Below are 27,179 nucleotides of genomic sequence, written 5' to 3' on the forward strand. Positions count from 1 at the left end.
GCTCTCACCTGGTGCATTTTTATTTTAATCAACAGAAACAACGTTAGTACCTCTTTCCTGGGGTAGGAGTTGCAAAATAAGATATTAACAACAGTCAGTCTTTTTCTTCTAATTCTCTCTGAGATTATCTATCTATCTATCTATCTATCTATCTATCTATCTATCTATCTATCTATCTATCTATCTATCTATCTTAGATATAGTGTGTGCATGTGTATAATATAGCTCATGTGATTATAATACAAAGCTTAAGAAGTGACCTGGGAAGGGAGGATCTTGTAAAGACCTACTCAGAAGACAACTCACTCTCCAATCAATTTTTCAAAAAGCTATAGAAAGCCAGAGGGAAAAATGGTAGAATGCACAAAATATTACAACCCTTCTGGCAAATTGGAAAGGGTCAGTGAGCTAGGGGTTCCAGGAAGAACAATGTAGAAGAGCATGCAGCTAATTATAAAGCACGACAAGGGGCATGGAGCACCTGGAGGTGTGGGAGCTACACCAGCCAGACAGCAGGAGAGCCTGGTCTGTTTCAAACTGAGGAAGCTAAGGGGATGGAGAGGTATCCGAGAACACAGACTGAGGTTGTCCTGTTTACCACCCATCACTACTTCCTCAGACCTCGGACCACTTCATTATCACTGATTCCAGTTTATTCTTTCTCTCCATCCACTCATCTGCTCCTCCAGCCACATGCCCCGTCCAACCCACACTGTCTCGGGTTCGGGGTTGCTTCACAGAGGCACAAAGTTCCACTGGTTCCAGTCACAAGGCATACGGATAGCCTGTAGGTTGAAGCACACTTTTTGCACGATGTAATTGGCTCTATCTACATGGGAATACAGAGGGAAGCCAAGTTTGTCCAGACCCTGGAGATGAGCACAGCTGACATAGGTGATGAGGCCCTGGCCCCGGTACTCAGGCAAGGTGCCCGCCATCCTCATCTCTCCTGTCTGGTCCATCAGGACCCAGGACACAGGGGTCCCCTGGGGCCCCAGCAGGCAGAAGCTGGGGAAGGTCTGGATACAGTGCTCGATGAATCGCTGGCTCCTCTCATTGCCACCAAAAGACCAGAATTTATTCACCCAGACAGCGTGGGTAGGATCCAGGGATGAGGGTTTCAGCATCTTTTGATGGCTGTTGGGAACAAAAGGAAAGAATAGCCTGTAACATCACACATATTATGGCGTATTTTATTTGTTCCCCTCCACCGCCCCCCACCAAACTGTCCTCAGAGGTGAGCAGGAGCGTGTTTAAGGGTACGTGCTCTGTATTTAGGCTGCCTGGGTTCCTAATCTGGCTCCTTGTGTGATTACTGATTTCCCACCTGATTACTTCATTTCTCACCTCCTCTGTTTCCTCATCTGATAAATAAGGATGGTAATCACACCTTCCTTGTAGAATCATTGTGAGACTTAAATGAGCCAATGGATGTAGGTGCTTAGAACCAGTACCTAAGTACTTCACAGATACTAGCTACAATTATTTCATTTGGCCTGGACTGCAGTCTTCCAACCTAGATAAGACAAATATTCTTAACCTCATTTTATATAGAAGAAAAAAGTTGCAGAGTAAATAAATGCGTGCCCAAAAGCACACTCTAGCAAGCATTGAAGTCAGAGCCTAGAATGTTGATGTCCAAAGGCCCTTGGCTACCATTCAGAACAAGTTGCTGAAGTCTAGAAAGGGGCAGTTACATGGAGTGCAGGCGACCCCCGAGCTACAGAACACTGAAGTCTGAAGGCTCCTACAGGCTGCAGAGGGGCCTCGGGGGTGTCCTGGGAAGAGCCCGCAATGTGGGACTGGATCTAGACTCAGGCCCCATTTATGCCCTTAACCATCCGCGTGAACAAGCTATTTCACCCCCTGAGCCTGTTTTCTGTCCAGAAAGTGGAGGTAGTATCTCCCAACTTGTCTTCCTCATGGGGTGGATAAGAGAGTCAAATGATATTATAGATGTCGAGGTGTTTGTTAGGTGTAATGTGTGATGTAATTTTTTTCCTGTAATTATATTTTTATTGAAGTGTAGTCAGTTTATAATGTTGTGTCAATTTCTGGTGTACAGCGTAATGCCTCAGTCATACACGTACATACATATATTCATTTTCATACTCTTTTTCACCATAAGTTACTACAAGATATTGAATATAGTTCCCTGTGTTATATGGTATGAACTTGTTGTTTATTTATTTTATATGTATTAGTTAGTATCTGCAAATCTCCAACTCCCAATTTATCCCTTCCCATCCCCTTCTCTCCCTGGTAACTAAGTTTGTTTTCTGTCTGTGAGTCTGTTTCTGTTTTGTAAATAAGTTTGTCCTTTTTTTTTTTTTTTTTAAGATTTCACATATAAGTGATAACATATGGTATTTTTCTTTCTTTTTCTGGCTTACTTCATTTAGAATGACAGTCTCTAGATCCATCCATGTTGCTGCAAATGGCATTATTTTATTATTTTTTAATGGCTGAGTAGTATTCTGTTGTATAATTATATCACAACTTCTTTATCCAGCCATCTGTTGATGGACATTTATGTTGTTTCCATATCTTGACTATTGTAAACAGTGCTGCTATGAAAATTGATGTGCATATGTCTCTTTGAATTAAGGTTCCCTTTGGATATATGTCCAGGAGTGGGATTGCTGGATCATATGATAAGTCTATTTTTAGTTTTTTGAGGAACCTCCATACTGTTTTCCATAATGGCTGCACCAAACTACACTCTCACCAACAATATAGGAGGGTTCTCTTTTCTCCACACCCTCTCCACTATTCATTCTTTGTGGACTTTTTAATGATGGCCGTTCTGACTGGTGTGAGGTGATACCTCATTGTAGTTTTGATTTGCATTTCTCTGATAATTAGTGATATTGAGCATTTTCTCATGTGCTTATTGGCCATTTGTATGTCTTCATTGGAAAATTGCTTATTTAGGTCTTCTGCCCATTTTTGGATTGGGTTGCTTGTTTTTTATCATGAAGTTGTATGAGCTGTTTATATATTGTGGAAATTAAGCCCTTGTCAGTCTCATCTTATGGAAATATTTTCTCCCATTCTGTAGGTTGTCATTTTGTTTTGCTTATGGTTTCCTTTGCTGTGCAAAAGCTTATAAGTTTAATTAGGTCCCATTTGTTTATTTTTGCTTTTATTCCTATTGCTTGGGTAGACTGCCCTAGGAGAACATTGCTGAGATTTATGTTGGATAATGTATTCCCTGTGTTATCTTCTAAGAGGTTTATACTGTCTTATCTTATGTTTAAGTCTTTAAGCCACTTTGAGTTTATTTTTGTGTATGGTGTGAGGGAATATTCTAACTTCATTGATTTACATGCAGCTGTCCAGTTTTCCCAATACAATTTGCTGAAGAGACCGTCTTTACTCCATTGTATGGTCTTGCCTCCTTTGTCAAAGATTAATTGATCAAAAGTTTCTGAGTTTATTTCTGGGCTCTCTATCCTGTTCCATTGATCCATATGTCTGTTTTGATTACTGCAGCTCTGTAGTATTATCTGAAGTCTGGGAGGGTGATTCCTCCAGCTTCATTATTTTTCTTCAGTATTGCTTTTGCAATTCTGTTTTTTTTTTTTTTTTTGTGATTCCATATACATTTTAGGATTATTTGTTCTAGTTCTGTGAAAAATGTCCTGGGTAATTTAATAGGCATCACATTAAATGTGTAGATTGCTTTGGGTAGTATGGGCATTTTACCAATATTAATTCTTCCAATCCAAGAAAAGAACATGGGATATCTTTCCATTTCTTTAGGTCATATTTAATTTTCTTAGTCAATGTTTTACAGTTCTCAACATATACATTTTTCACTTCTGTGGTCAGATTTTCTCCTAAGTATTTTATTTTTTTGGATGCAATTTGAAAAGGGATTGTTTCTTTACTTTCCTTTTCTGATATTTCATTGTTAGTGTAAGAAATGCCATTGATTTCTGTATGTTAATCTTGTATCCTACTACCTTGCCGGGTTCTTTTATCAGCTCTAGTAGTTTTTGTGTGGAGCCTTTAGGGTTTTCTATACATAGTATCATGTCATCTGCATATAATCACAATTTTACCTCTTCTCTTCCAATTTTGATCTCTTTTACTTCTTTTTCTTGTCTAATTGCCATGGCTAGGACTTCCAATAGTATATTGAACAGAAGTGTTGAAAGTGGGCATCCTTGTCTTGTTCCAGATTTTAGGGGGAAAGCTTTCAGCTTCTCACCATTGAGTATTATGCTGGCTGTAGGTTTGTCATAAATAGCTTTTATTATGTTGAGATATGTTCCCTCTATATCCACTTTGGTTAGAATTTGTATCATAAATCGGTGTTGAATTTTATCAAATGCTTTTTCTGCGTCTGTTGAGGTGATCTTGTGATTTTTGTCCTTTAGTGGATGCAGTGTATCATGTTGATTGATTTCCATATGTTGAACCATCCTTGTGTCCCTGGGATGAATCTAACTTGATTATAGTGTATAATCTTTTTTATATGTTGTTGGATTCCGTTTTCTAATATTTTGTTGAGGATTTTTGCATCTATGTTCATCAAAGATATTATCCTAAAGTTTTCTTTTTGGTAGTGTCTTTGCCTGGCTTTGGTATCAGGGTGATGGTGGCTTCATAGAATGAGTTTGGGAGTATTCCCTCCTCTTCAATCTTTTGGAAGAGTTTGAGAAGGATCAGTATGAACTCTTCTTTGTCTGTTTGATAGAATTCCCCAGTGACGTCATCTGGTCCTGGACTTTTGTTTGCAGGGAGGTTTTTTATTGCTGATTCTATTCCATTTCTAGTGATTGGTCTGTTCAAATGATCTATTTCTTCTGGATTCAGTTTTGGTGGACTTCATATTTCTAGAAACTTTTTCCATTTCTTCTAAGTTGTCCAATCTATTGCCATACAGTTGTTCATAGTATTCTCTTATGATTTTTTGTACTTCTGTGGTGTTGGTTGTAATTTCTCTATCTTCATTTCTTATTTTGTTTATTTGTGTCCTCTCTCTTTTCTTCTTGGTGAGCCTGGCAAGGTTTGTCAATTTTGTTTATTCGTTCACAAAACCAGCTCTTGGTTTGATTGATTTTTTCTATTTTTTAAATTTCTATTTATTTATTTCCTCCCTGATCTTTATTTCTTTCCTTCTGCTGATTTTAGGTTTTGTTTGTGCTTCTTTTTCTAATTCTTTTGGTGGATTAGGTTGTTTATTTGTGATTTTTTTTTCTTTGAGGAAGGCCTGTATCACTATGAACTTCCCTCTTAGGTCTGCTTTTGCTGCATCCCATAGATTTTGTGTGTTTTTGTTTTCATTGTCATTTGCCTTAAAGTGTTTTTTTTTTTTACTTCTTTTGATTTCATCATTGACCCATTGGTTTTAAGTAGCATGTTGTTTAGTCTCTATGCTATTGTTTTCTTCTGTTTTTGTTTTTCTGTTTTTGATTTCTAGTTTCATGCCATTGTGGTCAGAGAAGATGCTTGAAATAATTTCTATCCTCTTAAATTTATTTTGTGCCTGAGTATGTAGTTTATCTTAGAGAATGTTCCATGAGCACCTGAAAAGAATGTACATTCTGTTTTGGGGGATGTAATGTCCTAAAAGCATCAACCAAGTCAACTGTTCTATTGTGTAATTTAGTATCTCCAGTGCCTTATTGATTTTCTGTCTGGAAGATCTGTCCAATGATGTTAGTGGGGTGTTAAAGTCTCCTACTATTATTGTATTTCCATCAATTTCTCCCTTTATGTCTGTTAGTATTTGTTTTATATATTTAAGTGCTCCTATATTGGATGCATATTTGTTAACGAGTGTAATATCTTCATCTTGTATTGCTCCTTTGATCATTATATAGTGTCCTTCTTTATCTTTCTTTATGGCCTTTGTTTTAAAGTGTATTTTGTCTGATATGAGTATTGCAGCTCCCACTTTCTTGTCATTTCCATTTGCATGAAATATCTTTTTCCATCCTCTTACTTTGAATCTATGTGTGTCCTTCACTCTAAAGTGAGTCCCTTGTAGGCAGCATATTGTAGGCTTTTGTTTTATTACCCAATCTGGCACTCTATGTCTTTTGATTGGAGCATTTAGTCTATTGACTTTTATGTTAATTATTGATAGATGTGTGTTTATTGCCATTTTGAACTTAGATTTCCAGTTGATTTGGTATTTCTTCTTTGTTCCTTTCTTTTCCTTTTTGTTATTCTTTCTGTGGTTTGACACATATGTATTAGCTTGGTTTCTTTTTGGTTTTTGTGACTCTCTTGTATGCTTTTGGTTTGTAGTTATCCTATTTTTCAAATATGTTAATCTATTACTATATCTGTTTGCTTTAGACTGGTAATCATGTAGGCTCAAACAAATCTTAAAAAGAACGAAGAAAAAAAGAGAGAGAGAAAAAGAAGACAGAGAAAGAAATCTATATTTTCTTGCTCTCTTCTCCTATCTTTTATGATTTTGATGTCCCTTTGTAACATCATGTTTATTGTTTTGCAACTCATTATGGTTATCACATTTCCAATTATGATTTTCTCATTTCTGTAGCTTCCTGCTTCTTTTCTATTTAGAGTAGATCTTTCAATATTTCTTTTAGGATAGGTTTAATATTGTTGAATTCTTTTAGTTTTTGCTTGTCTGTGAAATTCCTTAGCTCTCCTTCTACTCCAAAGGACAGACTTGCTGGATAGAGTATTCTAGGTTGCAGCTTTTTCTTATTCAGGACTTTGAATATATCTTGGCACTCCCTCTGGCCAGCAGTGTTTATGTAGAGAAATCAGCTGAAAGTTTTATGGAGATTCCTCAAAAAACTAAAAATAAACTTACCATATGATCCTGCAATCCCACTCCTGGGCACATATGCAGAGAAAACTGTAATTCAGAAAAACATGCACCCCAATGTTCATAGCAGCACTATTTACAGTGGTCAAGACATGGAAGCAACCTAAATGCCCATCAATAGATGACTGGATAAAGATGTGATGCATATATACAATGGAATACTACTCAGCCATTAAAACAAGAATGAAACAATGCCATTTGCAGCAACATAGATGGACCTAGAGATTATCATATTAGGTACAGTAAGTCAGTGAATGACAAATGTCACATGATATCACTTATATGTGAAATCTAAAAAAAAAGGGAAAAATTTTATTTACAAGCCAGAAACAGACTCATGCACATAGAAAACAAACTATGGTAATCAAAGGGGAAAGGAGGGGAGAGGGCTAAATTAGAAGTTTGGGATTAACAGATACACACTACTATGTATAAAATAGATAAACAACAAGGGCCTACTGTGTAGCACAGGGAACTATATTCAATTTCTTTTGATAAGCTGTAGTGGAAAAGAATGAAAAAAAATGTATGTATCTGTATAACTGAGTCACTTTGCTGTACACCTGAAACTACCATAGCAAATCAACTACACTTCAATAAAAAATAAAATTAAGAGAATAAAAATAAAATAAAATCAAGGTAACTTAAAAAAAAATTAAAAAGAAATACCCTTCAGCAGCAACAACAATAACAAAATGAGCCTGAGCTTGCAATGAGTGATAGCAGGAGGAATACCAGTGCTGTTGGGAGGAGTAAACAAGAGACAAGATGAGGTCTAGAAAGTAGATGAGTGTTAGCTCTTACAGGGCAATGAAGGAGTTCAGAATTATTTCCAAGTGAGATGAGAAGTACTGGAGTCTTTTAAGCAGGGAAGGAATATGATCTAATGTACATTTTTGAAAAGAAGATGACTCTGCTTTGCAGAAAATAGATTGCAAGGAGGCCAGAGCAAAAGCTAGAAGAGAAGATGGGAACTCTAGCAGGTTAGATGGTGCATCCACTCAAGAGGCATGTCCCCTGGAATCTTAAAACATTTCAGACCTTATTTAGAAAAAGAGTCCTTGCAGATACAACTACATCAAGGATCTCAACATGAAATCATGCTGGATTATCTAGTGGGTCTTTAATCCAATGACGACAAACATCTTTATAATAAGACATACAGACAGAGAAGGCCATGTGACGGCAATGTCAGCGATCTGAGTGATGAAGCCCCAAGCTGCTGAATGCCTAAAGCCACCAGAAGCTGGAAGAGGCAAGGAAAAATTCTCTCCTAGAAGGTTTGATGGGAACACGGACCTGCCAACCCTTTGACTTGAGACTTTTAGCCTCCTCACTAAATTTCTGTTGTTTTAAGCCACCCCAGTTGATTGTGATTTTTTTCATGGCTGCCCTAGAAAATTAACACATGGGCTACTTCAGTGGTGACAGACATGAGCAGTGTAGAACAGCTTCTATCAAACTTACATGAGCTTGTATTTGTCACCATTGGAGGATAAACTCTTTCCATCCATCACAGAAGAAGCCAATTTCTTTGTTGTCTCAGAGACTACATAGAGATTGCATTGTGTTAGCTTCACCTTGCTGAGTTGAACAGCTGCAAGATTTTTTATCACATAATCCAGGCTGGACTGTGTACCTGGATGGGGGAAATGAGAAATCAGATGAGATGTCACTGTTCATTTAAATGTTAGGAAAAAGCTGTTCAGTGGCTAGAAAGTGGTGGGTTTAGAATTATCCAAACTCATGTTCAATCATGAGAAAAATGGGATAATGGCAAATCACTCCCACATTTTAAAAATTCAAAATTGGGATAACAGTATAATTCCTGAGCATATCACAATGCAGCTATGATCATCAAAGGAGATGAACTATAAACATACCATCAAAGAGATGAAGTATAAACATAATAACCAAATTTATTGAACAGAAGCAAACTAAATGTCCATTGACAGATGATTGGATAAAGATGTGGTACACATGCGCAATGGAATGTTACCCAGCCACAGAAAAGAATGAAATAATATCATTTGCAGCAACATGGACGGATCTGGAAATTATCGTATTAGGTGGAGCAAGTCAGGCAAAGAAAGGTAAATATCATATGGTATTACTTATATGTGGAATCTAAAAAAATAATACAAATGAACTTATTTACAAACTGGAAATAGACACAGGAAACAAACTATGCTTACCAAAGGGGAAAGGAGTTGTGGGGAAGAGATAAATTAGGCATTTGGGATTAACACATACACACTACTATATATAAAATAGGTAAACCATAAGGTCCTACTGTATAGCACAGGGAACTATATTCAATACCTTGTAACAATCTACAATGGGAAAGGATCTGAAAAAGAATATATATGTATATGTATAACTGAATCACTTTGCCATACACCTGAAACTAACACAACATTGTAAATAAACTATACTTCAATAAAAATAAATTAAAATAATTTATCAGACAATTCTATGCACTCAGTGCAGGAGATTGTTGTTGCAATGGTGCCAGCTTGTTCCTCTTCACTCTTTAGATTTTTCTGTCCTGAACTGACTCTGGGATTGACCATGAAGCTTGCTTTGGCCAATGGAGCAATAGCAAATGTGAATCAGTAGGAAGCTTGAAAACTTACTAATCAGTAAGAGGCTTGCCTTCTCTTTCTGCCCTAGAGAACGCTGTGACTTCTTTACATTATCCAGTCCATGTCCATCTGCACAGACAAAGCTAGCATCAGCAGACAGACTTGGAATTGCGGCTAACCTAGCGCAGCCGGCTCATAGACAACCCCCAGCTCACTGCAGCCACATGTACGAATCTAGGAGAGGCCAGCGGAGGAATCACCTAGCTGAATCTAGTCCACATTGCTGACCCACAAAGTTGTGAACTAATAAATGATTGCTGTTTTAAGTCAGTATTTTGGGATGGTTTGAAAACCTAATTGATAAAACCAGGCATAGTGCTAAGCATATCACATTCAAGATCTCATTCAATCTTTAAATAGCTCTATGTTTTGGATACTATTATAAGCCTCATTTTTATACATAAGGAAACTGATCCACAGAGAGGTTATTACTTGCCTTAGATCACACAACTACTAACAGGCCCAACAAGGTCACGATTTTAGGTCATCTGACTCCAGAGAGCACATTCTTAACTACTAAATTCCTCCTTTGTAAGTACAACATAATGATAAAACAGAGATGAAATAGAAGGGAAGCCCTGCTCCGATATTCAAGCTCCTTAATAGATCCTAGGCTAAATCATGAATCCTTAGCTATTAAGAAATCATATTTCCCATGTAAACCCCATGCACTGCAGTCTTCAAGTTCTAATTCATTGTTATTGGAGGAGGCCATCAGAACGCTGTGGCTGCCAGTTGACGTGTGAGTTGGACTTGGGCAGCTGGAGGCTCCCCATCCTCTCTCCTGTCCTTGGAATGTGCGTTCCACTTGCCTTTCCAGTTCTCAGAAGCTGCTCCAAGGACACAGCCTTAAGATAGAAATGCAGTGTTGAAACCATCTGGACTGGGTACATGACTGAACCCCATTAAGGTCACTATGCACATTTTTAAGATTTTGGTAGGCAGGTGCAGTGGTCTACTCATCTTGCAGCCCCCCAAGACAAGCCTGGAAGTAAGTTCCCTTGCTTATGAAGCCTACCACCAATCTGGAGTGATCTGCTTCTTTCCTGGGTCTCTCCCTGCCATACACGTGTACGGGGGGCTGGTTTCAGATTTCACCTGGAAAGGTCCACAGGAGGTTTGTGAACTACACACTGTGGAGGTGGTGGCAGCTGAGAGAAAGAATGGACAGCAGGCTGAGGGTCTGGGACTTGGAGTAAAGACATAGAGGATATGGCGGTGTCACTCATAATGAAAAGCAACCCTACAGATGTAGACATAGGAGATCCCAGTAGCCAGCACAGACTCAGGTCCCCTTACTTTGAATCTGCAAATGTTGCTTCCAGTTGATGACTTCTGGTGAGCCAAGGAATTCCTGACATTTCTTGGGGTCTTTGGCGTAGACTTGGTAAGTGTTGGTGTAGTGATCAAGGTCATCTTTCATCTCCTGTTTCGGTTGGGAAATCAAACAAAATGCTTGTGTTTAGTAATTGCCATATTAGTTATCAGTGTTCCATTATATTATGATATTTTTAAACACTAGCATTTTTGTTGCATTAATTTTATTTAAGGATTATTTACATTATGAGATCAAGTCAGACTCCCTTATTCAAGTAATAATGAAAAATGTCCCAAACAAAACTATTCCTAACTCAGCTATTACTTTTAAATTTTCAAACTAAACAAAAATAATCCACTTAAAATTATTTTTCTGTATCTCCATGAAACTCAATAAGAAGCTTGAAAAGTGACTCTGCACTGAGTCTTGCCGTCTCTTTCTGCACTTGAGAACCCCGTGACTTGTATATGTGTCCAATCTACTTCCATCAGCATGGTCAAAAGCCAGCAAAAACCAAGTTGGCATCCACAGTCAGACTTGGGATTGTCACTAATCTAGTCCTACCGGCTCATGCAAAATGACAATTGAGAAGCAAAATCTTTGGCCAAAAGAATAAATCTTGCTCTTGTGCAAAGATTTGTAGAATATGTCTGTATTAAAACTGATGCAGATAACAGGTTAGATGATTCTTCTATAAACTATGAAACTTAGAAAAAATGATGAAATAGATTTGTTTCCTTTAAAAAAATCATACCATTGTTAAACAAACAACAGTTCCATCAGACAAGTAAACATACTCATTTAAATATATCTATCAAAATAATTAAACCTTACATGAGGTTATTTGAGGGTGAAGGAACAGATAGGAAAAAAATTACTTCAGCCAGTGCAGAATCAGAAAGCTTTTTTCCCCCTATAATATCTGGAAAACATGAAACAAATATAAACTTTCTATTCAGTAAGGATACTCCTGATCAAATTTTATTCTTAAGAGTGATGTCACCAAAATGTCAATGTAGGAGACCCTGGGCTCTGTCCTCCCACAAAGATCCACAATTAGACAGCTACCCATGAGCAAAAACAGCTCTGGGAGCTTGACAGCCCACTCAAGGAACTTCAGCGACACAGCAGAACAAAAAACCTGAGACTAACTGCAAGAAAAAAGAAGAAAGGCAACTTCATTTTATCTGTATCATCCCATCCACCCAGCCTGCAATCCTCAGTGCCAAAAGGTAACTCCCCAGCTAGAAAGAGTTCCCCCTCACCAAGAAAGGAAGAGCAGGGTGACCAACCAGCTTCCTCAGGCTTTGGGGACACCACACAAAGATCCCATCTCTGTTTCATACCACTCAGACTGACAAAACTGAGATGTATAGAGATGGCTAGGAACAAAGAGGAGAAATAGGGGCTACCAGTAGCAGCCATGTAGTGGGAGTGATTCGTGGTTCACCTTGGCCTGCCCTGCAGAAAAACCTAGCAGCTTCTGCCCCTGAAGAAACCAGCAGTCAGTACAGCCATCATGGACCCCCCGCAGATTTCACCAACTTACGCTCTGCAGGTGTTTACATTCTCTGATGCCAGTCCCCCCAGCCCCTCCTCACTTCCTTCCCCACAGGCTTGTGCTAGAGCCAGGGAACTGCACCAGCAGTCAGCGGCCAGCTGTCAGCTCTGCAGCTTCATGCGTGCCAGACACCAGCTTGGACCCATGCAGCTGACACCTACCCCACCTACCACACATTTTGGACTAGCCCCTCCAGCTGAGTACATGCATGCCACTGGCCCAACTGTCACTGGCCTCCACTGCCATTTGCACTCCATGCACACACAGAAGGTCACGTCAATAGCCAGGGCCCCCACAGCTGTTTGCAGGCCTGGCTCAGGCCCCATCTTCTGTCACTGGCCTGCACCACTGCAATAACCTGCAGCTGGCCCCTCCAGCTGTCCACTTGAATGCCCACAGCCCAACCCCCATTACCAGTCTCTACTGCTGTGCACTTGTGGCAAGACTCAGGATGCATGTAGTGCATTCCAACAGCCTGCTGCTCCCACAGTTGGTCCTGGCCCTTGCTGCCTGCCCTGGTCCCACCATTATGTGTATGTTTCCATATAGCCCCTACCACCATACAGGCGCCTGAAGCTGACCCCCACAGCTGTGCATGTACACACAAATGGCTTCAGTCACTACCACTGCCCTGGCCCATAGCCACTGGACTTGGAGACGCCACTGAGGACCCTAACAGTGTTACAGCCACTGTGGGCTCCCTGCAATGCTCACTAAGCATAGTCAATGATGTGGCCTGAGTAGAAGAGGTATTGCACACCCCCCAAATCAGTGCCTCCACGTGCCCCTGCACCCGATACCTGCATCACTAAACTTGGGGTCACAGCACATTCCAGAGTGCCCCTACCCACAGGTAAAATTTTTCCTTACCAAAGTTAGCCCATAATGTATGGAAGAGGTGCAGACACCCACACAAGGCTACAAGGATCATGCAGAACCAGGGACGCATGAGATCACCAAAAAACACAGTAAACCACCAGCAACCAGCCCCAAAGAAATGGATTTCCAGGAATTTCTTAACAAAGAATTCAAAGTAATTTTTCAAAAGATGCTGAGGGACCTATAAAAGAATACAGACAAACAACTGAACAATATCAGGACAACAATACCAGAACAAAATGAGAAGTTTGGAGATGGAAAACATAAAAAAGAGCCAAACAAAAATTTTGGACGTAAAGAATACAATGACTTCACTAAAGAATTCAACAGAGAACTTCAAAAGTAAACCAAGCCAAACATAAGAAAGAATGTGAGCTCAAAGTCAGACCAATTGAAATTATCTAATCAACAGAGAAAAAAGAGTAAGAATAAAAAACTGTGAGGAGAGCCTACAAGGTTTATGGGGTACTATCAAAATAACTAATTTGTAAACTATTAAAGTTCCAGAAGTATAAGAGAGGGAAGAGGGGCAAAAAGTTTAAAGTGGTTGAGAATCCCCCAAATTTGGGGAGAAACTGGATATCTAAGTTTATGAAGCTTATAGGTTTCCAAGCAAAATTGACTTAAAGAGAACCTCTTTTAGGCACATTGTAATAAAACCATTAAAAATCAAAGGCAAAGAGAGAATCTTAAAAGCATCCAGAGAAACCAAGCTTGTAACTTACAAGGAATCCCCAAAAGGCTATCAACAGATTTCTCAGAGACCTTGCAAGCCAGGAGAAAATGGGGCTATATATTCAAAGTGCTGAAAGAAACATACTGCCGACCAAAAATACTTCATCCTGCAAAGTTGTTCTTCAGAAATGATGGCAAGATAAAGACTTTCACTAACAACAACAACAAAAACTGAAGGAGTTCGTCACCAACAGACCTGCCTTATAAGACATTCTGAAATTCTGAAAGGGATTCTTTAAGCTGAAATGAAAGGATCATAATTGGTAACATGAAAACATATAGCTCACTGGTAAAAGTAAGCAAATAGTCAGATTCAGAATACTCTAATACTGTAATATGGTGGTAGGTTAACCAGTTAACACCAGTATAAAGATTAAAGGACAAAAGGATTAAAATATCTATAGCTACAATAATTTGTCAGTGCATACCCAATATAAAATATAAATTGTGACATCAAAAACATAAAACAGAGAGAGCAAAAGGATAGAGGTTTTGTATGTAATTGAACTTTAATTGTTATCAGAGTGAAATAGACTTATACCATAATATTTTTTATATAAGACTCATGGTACCACAAAGCAAAAACCTACAGTAGATTGACAAAAGATAAAAGAAGGGAGTCAACTAATGCTTACCACTACAGAAAACCATCAATTTACAAAGGAAGGCTGTGAAAGGAAGAAAGGAACAACAGAATAACAAAACAGTAGAAAACAACAAGGAGGCATTAATAAGTTCTTATCTATCAATAAGTACTTTAAATATTAATGGATTAACTTCTCCAATAAAAATATACAGAGTGGCTAACTGTATAACAAAATAAGATTGACTGTTGCCTACAAGAGACTCGCTTCAGCTTTAAGGAAACATATAGGCTGAAAGTGAAAGGATGAATAAAGTATACCTTGCAAATGGAAATCAAAAGCGAGCAAGAAGATCTGTACTGATACCAGATAAAATAGACTTTAAGCCAGGAATGGTAAATAACAAGGGGAAAAGAAGGCCATTATATACTGGTAAAGGGATCAATTCATCAACAAGATGTAACAATTATAAAAAAATGCAGTGAACAATAGAGTACCTAAATATATTAAGTAAACACAAACAGATCTGAAGGGATAAATAGAAAATAACCCAATAATAGTTGGAGAGTTCAATACCCCACTTTTAAAGGTGGATATTTTATCCAGACAGAAAATCAACAACCAAACATTCAACTTGAATCATTCTTTAGACCAAATAGACCTAACAGACATATACTGAATAAAAGAATGTCCATCTTTGCCACTTTTATTCAATGTAATATTGGAAGCCCTAGCTAGAATAAGCAGGCAAAAAAAAAAAAAAAAAAAAAAAAGAATTGAAAGGCACTCAAATCAGAAAGGAAGACATGAAATTGTCTTTGCAGGTAATGATCTTATATGTGGAAGATCCAAAGGATCCCACCAAACACTGAGAGCTAATCAGTGAACTTGGTAAAAACACAAAATCAATTTACAGAAATCAGTGGTGTTTGTATGCACTAACTGTAAAGAAATTATATAACTAACTGAAAAAGAAATTTTAATAATCCTATTCACAGTAGCATCAAAACAATAAAATACTTAGGAATCAATTTAACTAAGGTAGTGAGAGATATGTACACTGGAAACTACAGCACTGCTGAAAGAACTAAAGAAGAGACAAACAAATGGAAAGATATACCATTGAATTCATGGTTCATGGATTGGTTTATGGTTCATGGATTGAAAGAATTAATACTGTTAAAATATTCATACTACCTGAATCTGTAGATTTAATCAAAATTCCAAAAGCTTTTTTTTTTTTTGCAGAAATAGAAAAAAGAATCCTAAAATTTATATAGAACCACAAAAGACTTTGAATAGATAAAGCAATCCTGAGAAACAAAAACAAATCTGGAGGCTTCATACTTTCTGATTTCAAACTATGCTACAAAGCTATAGTAATCAAAGCAATATAGTACTGGCATAAAAATAGACACATAGACCAATGAAACAGAATTGAGATTATAAATAAACTCTCGCATATACAATCAACTAATATTTGACAAGGGAGCCAAGAACATGCAATGGAGAAAAGATAGTCTTTTCAATAAATGACATTGGGAAAGCCGGATAACCACATGCAGAAGAATAAAACTGGATCTCAAACTTACACCACTCATAAAATTAACACAAAGTGGACTAAAGACTTAAACATAAGTACTGAAACTATAAAAACCTACAAGAAAATATAGGGATAAAATTCATTGACATTGGCAGTGATATTTTGGATATGACACCAAAAGTACAAAGTAAGCAAAAAACAATGATTGGGATTACGTCAAACTAAAGAACTTTTGCACAGCAAAAGAAACAATCAACAAAATTAAGAGGCACCTATCAAATGGGAGAAATTATTTTCAAATTGTATATTAGATAAAGGGTTAATATCCAAAACACAATTTAAAAGCCCAAATAATTCCATTTAAAATGGACAGAGGAACTGAATAGACAGTTTCTAAAAGAAGACATGCAAATGGCCAACAGATACATGTAAAAGTGCTTATCATTACTAATAATCAAGGAAATGCAAAACAAAACCACTCATGTCAGAATGGTTATCATCAAAAAGACAAGAGACAGCAAGAAATGGTGGAGTTGTGGAGAAAAGGGCACCCTGTGCACTGCTGGTAAATTGGTAAAGCCACTATGGAAACAGTATGGAAGTTCCTCAAAAAATTAAAAATAGAATTGCCACATGAATCAGGAATTCCATTCTGGGTATATATCAAAAGGAAATAAAAACAAGATCTTGAAGAAATGTCTACACTTCAGCATAATTCACAATAGCCAAGATATGGAAACAATGAATGAATGGATAAAGAAAATATGGTACATCTATACAATGGAATATCAGCCAGCTATGAGAAAGAAGTAAATCCTGCTATTTGTGACAACACGGATAGACCTTGCAGGAATTATGCTACGTGAAATAAGTCAAACAGAGGAAGATAAATACTGTATGATCTCTTTTATATGGGGAATCTAAAAAAGCTGAATCATAGAAACAGAGTTGAACAGTGGTTACCAGAAGCTGGGGTGGTGGAGGGCAGGTGAAATGGGGAAATATTGGTCAGAGAATATAAACTTCTAGTTATAGGTTGAGTAAGTTCTGGGGATCTAATGTACAGCATGGAGATTATAGTTAATAATATTGTATTATATGCAGTTGACCCTTGAACAACATGGAGGGTAGGAGCACCAACTCTCCCCTCAGTCAAAAAATCCATGTACAACTTTATAGTCAGCCCTCTGTGACTTCAGTACCACATCCGTGGATTCCACCAGCCTCAGATGGTATGGTACTATAGCATGTAATTATGGAGAAAAATCCGCATATTTGTGGACCTGTGCAGTTCAAACCCATGTTGCTCAAGGGTCAACTGTATTTGAAGGTTGCTAAGAGAGTAGATCTTAAATGATTTTCCCACATATAAAAAAAAAAAATGGTAATCGTGTGGCATGATGGAGGTGTTAAAGCTACAGGGAAAATCATTTTACAATCTATGTGTATCAAATCTACATGTTGTACATTTTATATTTACACAATCTTATATGTCAATTACTGCTCATAAAGCTGGACAAAACTTATTTTTGAAACTACTTTTGAGAGTAACTCAAATAATATTATTTCTCATTCAGGTTTCTAACAATAATTAAAAGTACTCATTTTCAAATTATTAATTTGATTAATTGAATAATATTTTTTTACCACTTTCACTTGTATGTAAGTTATATTAAAATGGCAATATATTTAATATTTTATACCAAAAATTTGGATTTTTACTTGATATTTCAAAATATAATTACACATTTTAATTTTGAGATTTTTAACTACTTAATTTCACTAATTCAAAAGTTTACAGAAACTATTAGAAATAATGGAAGAATTCAGCAAGGTAGCAGGTTACAAGATTAACGTTCAAAAATCAGTTGCATTTCTTTACACTAATGATGAATCAACAGAAAAAGAAAGTAAAGAAACAATCCCCTTTAAAATAGCACCCACAGTAATAAAATACCTAAAAATAAATATAACGAAGGAGGTGAAAGAACTATACACAGAAAACTATAAACCATTGATGAAGGAAATTAAAGAAGACTTAAGAAAATGGAAAGATATCCTATGCTCTTGGATTGGAAGAATCAATATTGTTAAAATGGTCACACTGCCCAAGGCAATCTACAGATTTAATGCAATCCTTATCAAATTACCCAGGACATATTTCACAGAACTAGAACAAATCATAATAAAATTTATATGGAACCATCAAAGACCTAGAATTGCCAAAGTATTGCTGAAGAAAAAGAAAGAGGCTGGAAGAATAACTCTCCCAGACTTCAGACAATACTAAAGAACTACAGCCATCAAGACAGCATGGTATTGGTACAAAAACAGACACATAGACCAATGGAACAGAATAGAGAGCCCAGAAATGAACCCACAAACTTTTGGTCAACTCATCTTCGACAAAGGAGGCAAGAATATACAATGGAATAAAGATAGTCTCTTCAGCAAATGGTGTTGGGAAAACTGGAGAGCAGCATGTAAATCAATGAAGCTAGAACACTTCCTTAAACCATATACAAAAATCAACTCAAAATGGATCAAAGACTTAAACATAAGACAAGATTCAATAAAACTCCTAGAAGAAAATATAGGCAAAACATTATCTGACATACATCTCAAAAATGTTCCCCTAGAACAGTCCACCCAAGCAATAGAAATAAAAGCAAGAATAAACAAATGGAACCTAATGAAACTTACAAGCTTCTGCACAGCAAAGGAAACCATAAGTAAAACAAAAAGACAACCTATGGAATGGGAGAAACTTTTTGTAAATGAAACCGACAAAGGCTTGATCTCCAGAATATATAAGCAGCTCATACGACTTAATAAGAAAAAAACAAACAACCCAATCCAAAAATGGGCAAAAGACCTAAACAAGCAATTCTCCAAGGAAGAAATGCAAATGATCAATAGGCACATGAAAAAATGTTCAGTATCACTAATTATCAGAGAAATGCAAATCAAAACTACAATGAGATATCACCTCACACCAGTCATAATGGCCATCATTCAAAAGTCCACAAATGACAAATGCTGGAGAGGCTGTGGAGAAAGGGGAACCCTCCTACACTGCTGGTGGGAATGCAGTTTGGTGCAGCCACTGTGGAAAACAGTATGGAGATTCCTCAAAAGACTAGGAATAGACTTACCATATGACCCAGGAATCCCGCTCCTGGGCATATATCCAGAAGGAATCCTACTTCAAAATGACACCTGCACCCCAATGTTCATAGCAGCACTATTTACAATAGCCAAAACATGGAAACAGCCTAAATGTCCATCAACAGATGACTGGATAAAGAAGATGTGGTATATTTACACAATAGAATACTATTCATCCATAAAAACCGACAACATAATGCCATTTGCAGCAACGTGGATGCTCCTGGAGAATGTCATTCTAAGTGAAGTAAACCAGAAAGAGAAAGAAAAATACCAAATGAGATCGCTCATATGCGGAATCTAAAAAAATAAATACAAAACAGAAACAGATTCATAGACATAGATAAAAACCTGTGGTTGCCAGGGGGACAGAGGGTGGGAAGGGACTGGGATTTCAAAATGTAGAATAGATAAACAAGATTGTACTGTGTAGCACAGGGAACTATATACAGGATCTTGTGGAGGCTCACAGCAAAGGAGAATGTGACAATGAATGTATGTATGTTCATGTATAATTGAAAAATTGTTCTCTACACTGGAATTTGACACAACATTGTAAAATGACTATAACTCAATAAAAAATGTTTAAAAAATAAATAAAAAGATTACAGAATATGTAATCAATAATTCTAACCATGTCATTTTGCTCCTTAATTTTCCTTAATCCATTCTGTTTCAGACCTTATGCTTTGCAATTGTTACTTTCTCTACTTTGAATGCAATCCTGCCCTGCCACCATGTAAAATGTTTATTTTCAACATCCAATTTTGGTGAAATTTCTACTAAGAAGCATTTCTGATCCTCTCCCTGCAATTCTATCACACATAGTTTTTTTCCTGCTTTATTTTATTTGCTTTATTGATGACAGTAGGTTATAATACAGAGCAGCATGTCAATGTGAAGACAATATCACAATGAGAAGTTTTGAGTCAGCATGAATGACTTGATATGGTTTCAAAATTGGTGTTTTTAAAAGGTAGGAAATATTTTTTCCCTTAGGTTAAGAGTTTAAAATGGAACTAGGGTCTGATTGATTATAATGTAGGAATCTAGCCTGGGAAATGCTCCTGTAACATCTCTAACAAAAGATCAGGCTCTTGTCTATGCCATAAACATAATCTTAAATTAGCATAACATTACACTGATTGCCTTTATTCCCCAAAACTGGATGCAAGAAATAACAAAGTGTGGTTGGTCTTAAGCATCAGCAGGATGCTCTTTGTGCTCTGATTGTGCACATTTCACACCATGCTGTAATTTATCTGTGGATTTTCCTATAGTCTCCACCAGGCTTTGGACTTTTGAGGCCAAGGGCTTGCTAACCATCATCTTGATTCATTTCTATAGACCTAGGGTCTACCACATTGACAAGTGCATGGTAAGCACATAGTAAACATGAACATAGATGAATATTCATTCTACATTTGGCCCCTTACCTGTTCCTGAGGGCGGATAACCACTGTATTAAAATCAGGCCACTTGTCCACGAGGGCCTTTAGCCTGAACGGGTTTCCCTGGTTCATATGGAAGACGGTCCCATAAACCTGCAGTGTCCCAAGAAGGTGAGAAGGTTGGCTTATTAGGAAGAGATGGAAAAAGGCATTGTTTGATCAAGACAAAGTTTATTTCTATGAAATAATGGAATTGTTTGATTGGAAGTCACCTAATGAAAATTTCTGCAGACCATTTTTTTAGGTTCTACTTTTTTGCCCCCAAAAATATAGCTTTAAAAGATATTCATATAGAAAATATTCAGACCGACCAAATTTATGAATAAAATGAAATCCCTCATTGTATATATAATAAGATCCTTAATAGATTTCCTTTTATTCATGTATACACAGAACAAATTTCACAAAAATGAAAAATACTGGATATGCTCCACCCTATGTGTTTCCAACTTTTCAATGTGAAAAATGACTCTTCAAAGAATATCTTTTTGCAGAAATCTTTGCAAGTGTACCTGATATTTGCTCAGGGAAGGTCTTTAGAAGGGAGATTGCTGTGTCTAAAGTTATCTTCAAGTTTAAGGCTTTTTAACATATGTTTTTAAATTATCTTCCATTAAACGTAAATGATTTCTCACCAATGAGTGGAGGCTATAGTAATTAAACATCAGTGACAGTTATCTCTTTGGTCCTTTTATAGTAAACAAAAATAAACAGATCGTCTACCTGTAGAAGAATGCTTACCTTTCTCTCACCCAGAGTGAAAGGATGGTTTACAAATGGTTAAGATTGAGGAAGGTGAATATATTCATCTCACCTCAAAAACATGCCAAGTCTTTAAAGTATTAGCCTCAAATAAGAGAAACAGATGTATCCATGATTCACTCCATTGTAAATTTATGGTCTGATCTATAATAACAGTGGGTAATATTTGCATAGATTCTCTGTGTGCAAGGCACTGTTCCACCTGTTCAACATAACTTCCTCTCATCCTGACAATAACCCCAAGAGGCTGAAGTGCTCATTACTTCCACTTTGTATGAGAAAACTGAGGCATATAAAAGTTAAGTGATGCAGCATGGATATACAGCTTGTTGGTGGGAAAGGCAGTCACAGATCCAGGCGGCTGTTGCTGAGTCTGCTCTTTTAACCACAGAACCAGTGAGATGTCACTATCATCAACCTAACTCCCAAGGTAGGGTTAAGGTGCATGTTCTGGACAAAAATGAATAATAGCAATTGAAATATGTAATTTTTATTGATCAAGGTCCAGGGAATTGTGCCAAGTGCATAAGCATAATGGTTAGTCCTTGGCTTTGAGTATTAACTTGCCTAGAGTAAAATCCTGGCAACTTACTGTGCGAACTTGGTAAAGAACAGAGACCTGTGCCTGTGCAATACCACAGCCAGGATATTGACACTGACACTCTCAGGATGCAGAACATCTTCATCACCCCAAGGATCCCTCCTGTTGCTCTTTTATAGTCATATCCATTACCTTCCCACTTCCTACCTCCTTAACTTGTGGTTACTGTCAATCTGTTCTCCATTTCTGTAATCTTGTTACTTCAAGAATTTTATATAAATGGAGTCATATGGCATGTAACCTTTTGAGATTTTTTTTTTCATCCAGCATACTTTTTTGGAGATTCTTCTAAGCTGTTGAAAGCATTAATAGTTCACTCTTTTTTATCACCCAGTAGTATTTCATTGTATGGATGTACCGCAGTTTATTTAACCATTCACCTACTGAGGGACATCTGGGTTGTTTCCAGTTTTTGACTATTCTAGATAAGGTTATTATAGACACTTGTGGATATAATTTAGTGCAAACATAAGCTTGCATTTCTCTGGGACAAATGCTCAGGATTGAAATTGCTGGTTGTGTGTTGGTTGCATTGTTAGTTTTTAAAGGAACTTTTCCACCTCTGTTATCAGGAAGATGCAAACCTCTGGTACCCTAAGAATGTCTCAAGCTCACCTTTAAGGACTCTGGGAGGCTCTTCCTCAGGGATTTTTCTAGCATCAGCAGCTTCTGTGGACCCTGCAAGTAGAGCATCTTGGCAGGTACTTTAGCCTAGAGAGAGGAACAAGAAGCAATCAGGAATGAGGAGTTGCTGAACCAATAGGACCTAGAGCCACACATCTGTCCCTGAACCTTAGAAGGTAACAGGTGAGATTCATTTGCCTAAAATAATTGCTTTGGGAGAGGGAGAGAAAGTACAATCACCCTAGATTTCTAGCCTTATTATGAAGGACAGGAGTTTGGAGGAGCATCGTGAAAGTCCTGAAGGGACCAGGTCATAGAAGACAGCAAGAAATAAGAGTCACAGGCTCTATGCTTATGCTTAAGCCCAAGACCCTCTTCAGTGCTCTTCATTAGTGTCACTGTCACATTTTGAAACCCTTACCAGCTGCAAGGAAGGGTGAGAATTTCAGAAAGCAAAGTTCTCCTACTAGTAATTTCCTCTTCATTTTCTTACACTACTCCGAATTTCCGTCACTAAAGATACATTTATTCTAACAAACATATTCTTAAATATGCAAGTGCATCCTTTGGGATTAAGTTGCCATCAGTGATTATCCCAACGTCACCACTAACAAGCTATATAATCTTCCAAAATTTGCTTAACTTCTTCATTCCTCTGAAAACAGAGTCTATCCCAGAAAATTGTTGTGAGAATTAAACGAATTAATACATATTAAGTGTGTGGAAGAGTTTCTAGCATATATTAACTCAAAGCATTATTATTTTTACTATTGTTATTATTAGTATTGTCAGTGACAGTTAACTACACAGTAATTCAAATCAGTCCAATGGATTGTTCTTCTGTATTGAAGGAATGGGATGTAACTTCAACAATGCTTTGGGCTGTTGGTCTTTTTAACTTTAGCTAATCTATGGATGTGAAGCATTACCTCGCTGTGGTTTTCATTTGCATTTTCATCATGACCAAAAATGCTGAGCCTCTTTTCATGTGTTTATTGGTTATTTCTGTGTCTCGTGTATGCGTGCGCCTCCAGTGCCTGCTCAAACTTTAGCCCATTTTTAATTGGGTTGTTTGTCTTCTTATTAATGAATTGAAAGAATTCTTTATTTATTCTGTATACAAGTCCTTCATCATATATATTGAATATTTTCTTCTTGTCTGTGGCCTGCCTTTTTGTTTCTTGAACAGTGTATTTCAAAGATGAAAAGATTAAAGACGTTAAATAGGATAAAGTCTAATTTATCCATTTTTCTTTTAAGCTTTATGCTTTTTCATTCTATATATGAAATTTTTGCCTATCCTTTGATCACACAAATATCCTCTTATATCTTCCTTCAGAAGTCTTATAGTTTTGCTCTTATCTTTGGGTCAATGATAACTTTCAAGTTAACTTTTTGTGTGTGGTGTAAGAGTTGATAGTCACTTTTTCCCCAGTGTAGATACCAGTTGTTTAGTTACCAGCTATTGAAACGATTCTACTTTCTCTGTTGAATTGTCTTAGTGTTACCGTTGAAAAGCAGTTGAGCTTATATGCATGAGTGTATTTCTCTGATGGGTATATCTATTCTTATGATAATGCCTCTGTTTTGAGTTCTGTGGCTTTTACAGTAAGCCTTGAGATCTGGTAGTGTGAGTCTACCAAATTTTTAGATCTTTTTGCTTAGGTGTTTGCATTTCCATATACATTTTGGAATGAGCTTGTGAATTTTTAGTAAAAGTTTCTGAAATTTATACTGAGGTTACAGTAAATTTATATCTCAGTTAAGTGAGAAGTAACATCTGAACAATGTTGCATAGTCTAATCTGTGAATGTGATGTATCTCTACGTGTTTTTTTAGGTCTTCTTTAATTTTTTAGCAATGTATTTTAGCTTTTGGCTCATTGGACTTGAATAACTTTTGTTAAACTTATCCCCATTTATTTCCTTCTTTGGATGCTGTTATAAATAAATATATAACTGCAAATTATGTTATATTTTGAAGTTTAAAAATTGTTACTTGTTTATAGAAATACTATCAATTTTTCTATGTTGGCCTTATGTACTGTGACCTTATTGAATTATTATTACCTCTGGTAATTGTGTATTGGTCTTTTTTTTTTTGCAATTACTTAAAATTGTCTATGTATGTGATCAAGTATTTTGTTGCAAATAAAAATAATTTTTGTTTCTTCCATCTGTATGTATTTTGTTTCCTTCTCTTGTCTTTCTGTACTGCCTAGAACTTCTAGGAAAATATTGTATAGAAGGAACTAAGTGAGCATCCTTGCTTTGTTTTTGATATTAGGGAAAAACATTTGTTTTCTCACTTAAGCATGACAATAAGAAATATTACTTTATTTTTGCACCTGTCTTTATGAATGATATTGATTTATATTTTTCTTTTCTGCTAAGTTCTAATCTGTTTTGGTTTAGTAATATTTATGGTCATAAAATATTAACTGGGAAAGTGTTTCCTCCTCTATTTTCTTAAGAAATTTGTTCATTATTGGCATTATTTCTTCCTCAAATATTTGTTGATTTCAACATTGAAGCCATCTGGGACTAGTAAATATTTTTACTTGCAATTAAATTTCTCTGTGGAAATGTTTTAAGTAACAATTCAATATTTTTAGTAAATACATGCCTTTTCAGATTTTTTTTTTTTTTGGTAACTTCTGGTTATTTAGGTCTTTAGAAGGATTTGTCCATTTCATCTAAGCTGTCAAATGTATTGCACAAAGTTGTCACATATTCTTATCCTTTTAATGTCTGTGGGATCTATAGTAGTGTCCCCTCCCTCATTCCTGGTACACGTTCTTGAGTTTTATTTTTTGATCAGTTAAGAGCAGGGTTCCTTAAATTCAGCACTATTTATATTTCAGCCCAGATAATTCTTTGTTGCAGGAGGCAGTTCTGTGTGTTGTAGAACATAAAGTAACAACCCTGGCCTCCACCCACTAGCCATCAGGAGTAACACCCCCACTCTGTGTCATGAAAAACATAAGTGTCTCCAGCCTGTTGCTCCAGCTCCTTGAGTGTCTCGGGACTGTGGGAATCTAACACTCCTGGAGGCAAGTGTGACCTTTCATCCAGCAGCTTCTTTTAAGAGGCAAAATGAGGCAGAAGAGGCAAAATGAGTTTGAGGCCGAATTTCTAGGGTTGTAACATTATTATAACAGTGCAAAGCACACAGTGTGAGACAGCTCTACATGTAGACATGCTCACGTGCACACACTGAGAAATAACAACAGCAACAGCAAACAGAATAAGGCCCATTTAACAGGGGAGGATGGGACCCAAAGACGCTATGGAACTGTGCACTCAGTGCGAGCCTTTAGCTGTGGTAAAGGGCAAAGTCCACAAAGTAGGCACTTCAGACCCAGCCTTCCCCTTACTGGAAATGTTTCCAAAATGTTGAACAAAACAAGATCTAAGAAACAGTTTTTATAAAACAACATTAACAAATAGGAAGAAACAAGACACAGTCTTGATGTCTGGCCCTAGGATAAGGTTACATAAATTGTGATCTCTTAGTATGATGCAACTTTAGGAGCCATGAACACAACAACTATGACACACACAAGGCAGAATATTAAAATCAAAGGAGAAGGTGTAGAATATAAATCCTTGATTAGAATATGTGAATCTTTGCATAAAACATGGTCAACATGCAACATAGAATTATAAGGATGTAGAAAGATTAATTTAGAAGGGAAAACAAAAAATTAAAAACCCTTTTATGGCCATAGCGTTATTGATAAAATCTTAGCTCACTTTTTTTTCATGTGATTTGAATTAACAGTCAATCTGGCCTGCGTTCTAGTCTCTATTTCTCCGCATATTTTCTCTCAGTGTTTGAACAGAGTACTTCACTTTCCTGATTAAACTTTATCTAAGGAACACACTACCTCTGTTACAATGTCTCCTAAAGGAGCAAATAGAATAATGTCTGCATAGTACTTCAGTACAACAGGGGGCTGGATAAATGGTAATTAGATGAGCATACCTCTTTGCAAACGTTATTACCTCCCTACGCACCCACCAGCTTCCCATATCCCTCCATATCATTTATCTGCTCAGGATGGAAACCTGGCTAAGTCCTTCCCAGAATTATTCCCCGCGTGCAGCTGCTGTATACACAGTACATACGATGGATCATTTCTAATTGAATAGACTCCCTTTCCTTTGACATAAGAGTCCATAAATAAGCTGAGCCTTTCCTATCTAAAACCAACAAGAGCATTTGATTTTCCCCACCTTGTTGTGGGGGAAAAAGGAGGCGAGTGTCACAAAGCAGTGATTGTCTCCAGCGAGAAGTGTCCTCACCTGCAAAGCTGTCTCCACGGAGTAAGATTCCCAGGAACAAATGAGAAGGAGCAGACTTTTCAGAATATGAAATTGCCTTTATCCTGTCATGTACAAGCAGGGACTGCAAAGGGTGTTTTAGTAACTTTTCTACAGAAATAGCTAAATTGAAGCTGTTATTGTAGACTTTGCCTCTTTGAAAACA

The 27,179-nt window shown here is 37.0% G+C and overlaps 1 protein-coding gene across 2 annotated transcripts; it reads right to left on the reverse strand.

Annotated features, from left to right (window-relative positions):
* On the reverse strand, positions 1-27,179 carry LOC102523093 (glycine N-acyltransferase). Of its 2 annotated transcripts, XM_014553678.2 has the most exons (7): positions 26,996-27,179; positions 22,680-22,775; positions 20,687-20,794; positions 10,762-10,888; positions 9,454-9,531; positions 8,285-8,456; positions 1-1,137 (listed from the first exon to the last, which is right to left on the reverse strand). In XM_014553678.2, exons 2-7 carry the CDS (start codon positions 22,755-22,757, stop codon positions 735-737), a joined length of 966 nt encoding a protein of 321 aa, XP_014409164.1. In that variant the 5' UTR covers positions 22,758-22,775; positions 26,996-27,179; the 3' UTR covers positions 1-734. The 2 variants fall into 2 exon arrangements, with proteins under 2 accessions (XP_014409164.1, XP_006173036.1); XM_006172974.3 differs by lacking the exon at positions 9,454-9,531 and having other exon boundaries at positions 26,996-27,173.

The sequence above is a fragment of the Camelus ferus genome, chromosome 10 (assembly GCF_009834535.1).
Source record: "Camelus ferus isolate YT-003-E chromosome 10, BCGSAC_Cfer_1.0, whole genome shotgun sequence".
Lineage (NCBI taxonomy): Eukaryota > Metazoa > Chordata > Mammalia > Artiodactyla > Camelidae > Camelus > Camelus ferus.

What these genes read in the sequence shown, in the direction of transcription:
- LOC102523093 (XM_014553678.2), bottom strand. Translation starts at nt 22,757, where the DNA reads ATGCTCTACTTGCAGGGTCCACAGAAGCTGCTGATGCTAGAAAAATCC. An exon ending in GCCTCCCAGAGTCCTTAAAG is followed by an intron (nt 20,795 to 22,679) that starts GTGAGCTTGAGA and finishes GGGACACTGCAG; the next exon opens with GTTTATGGGACCGTCTTCCA. An exon ending in GGCAAGCCTCTTACTGATTA is followed by an intron (nt 8,457 to 9,453) that starts GTAAGTTTTCAA and finishes TCCCCCATCCAG; the next exon opens with GTACACAGTCCAGCCTGGAT.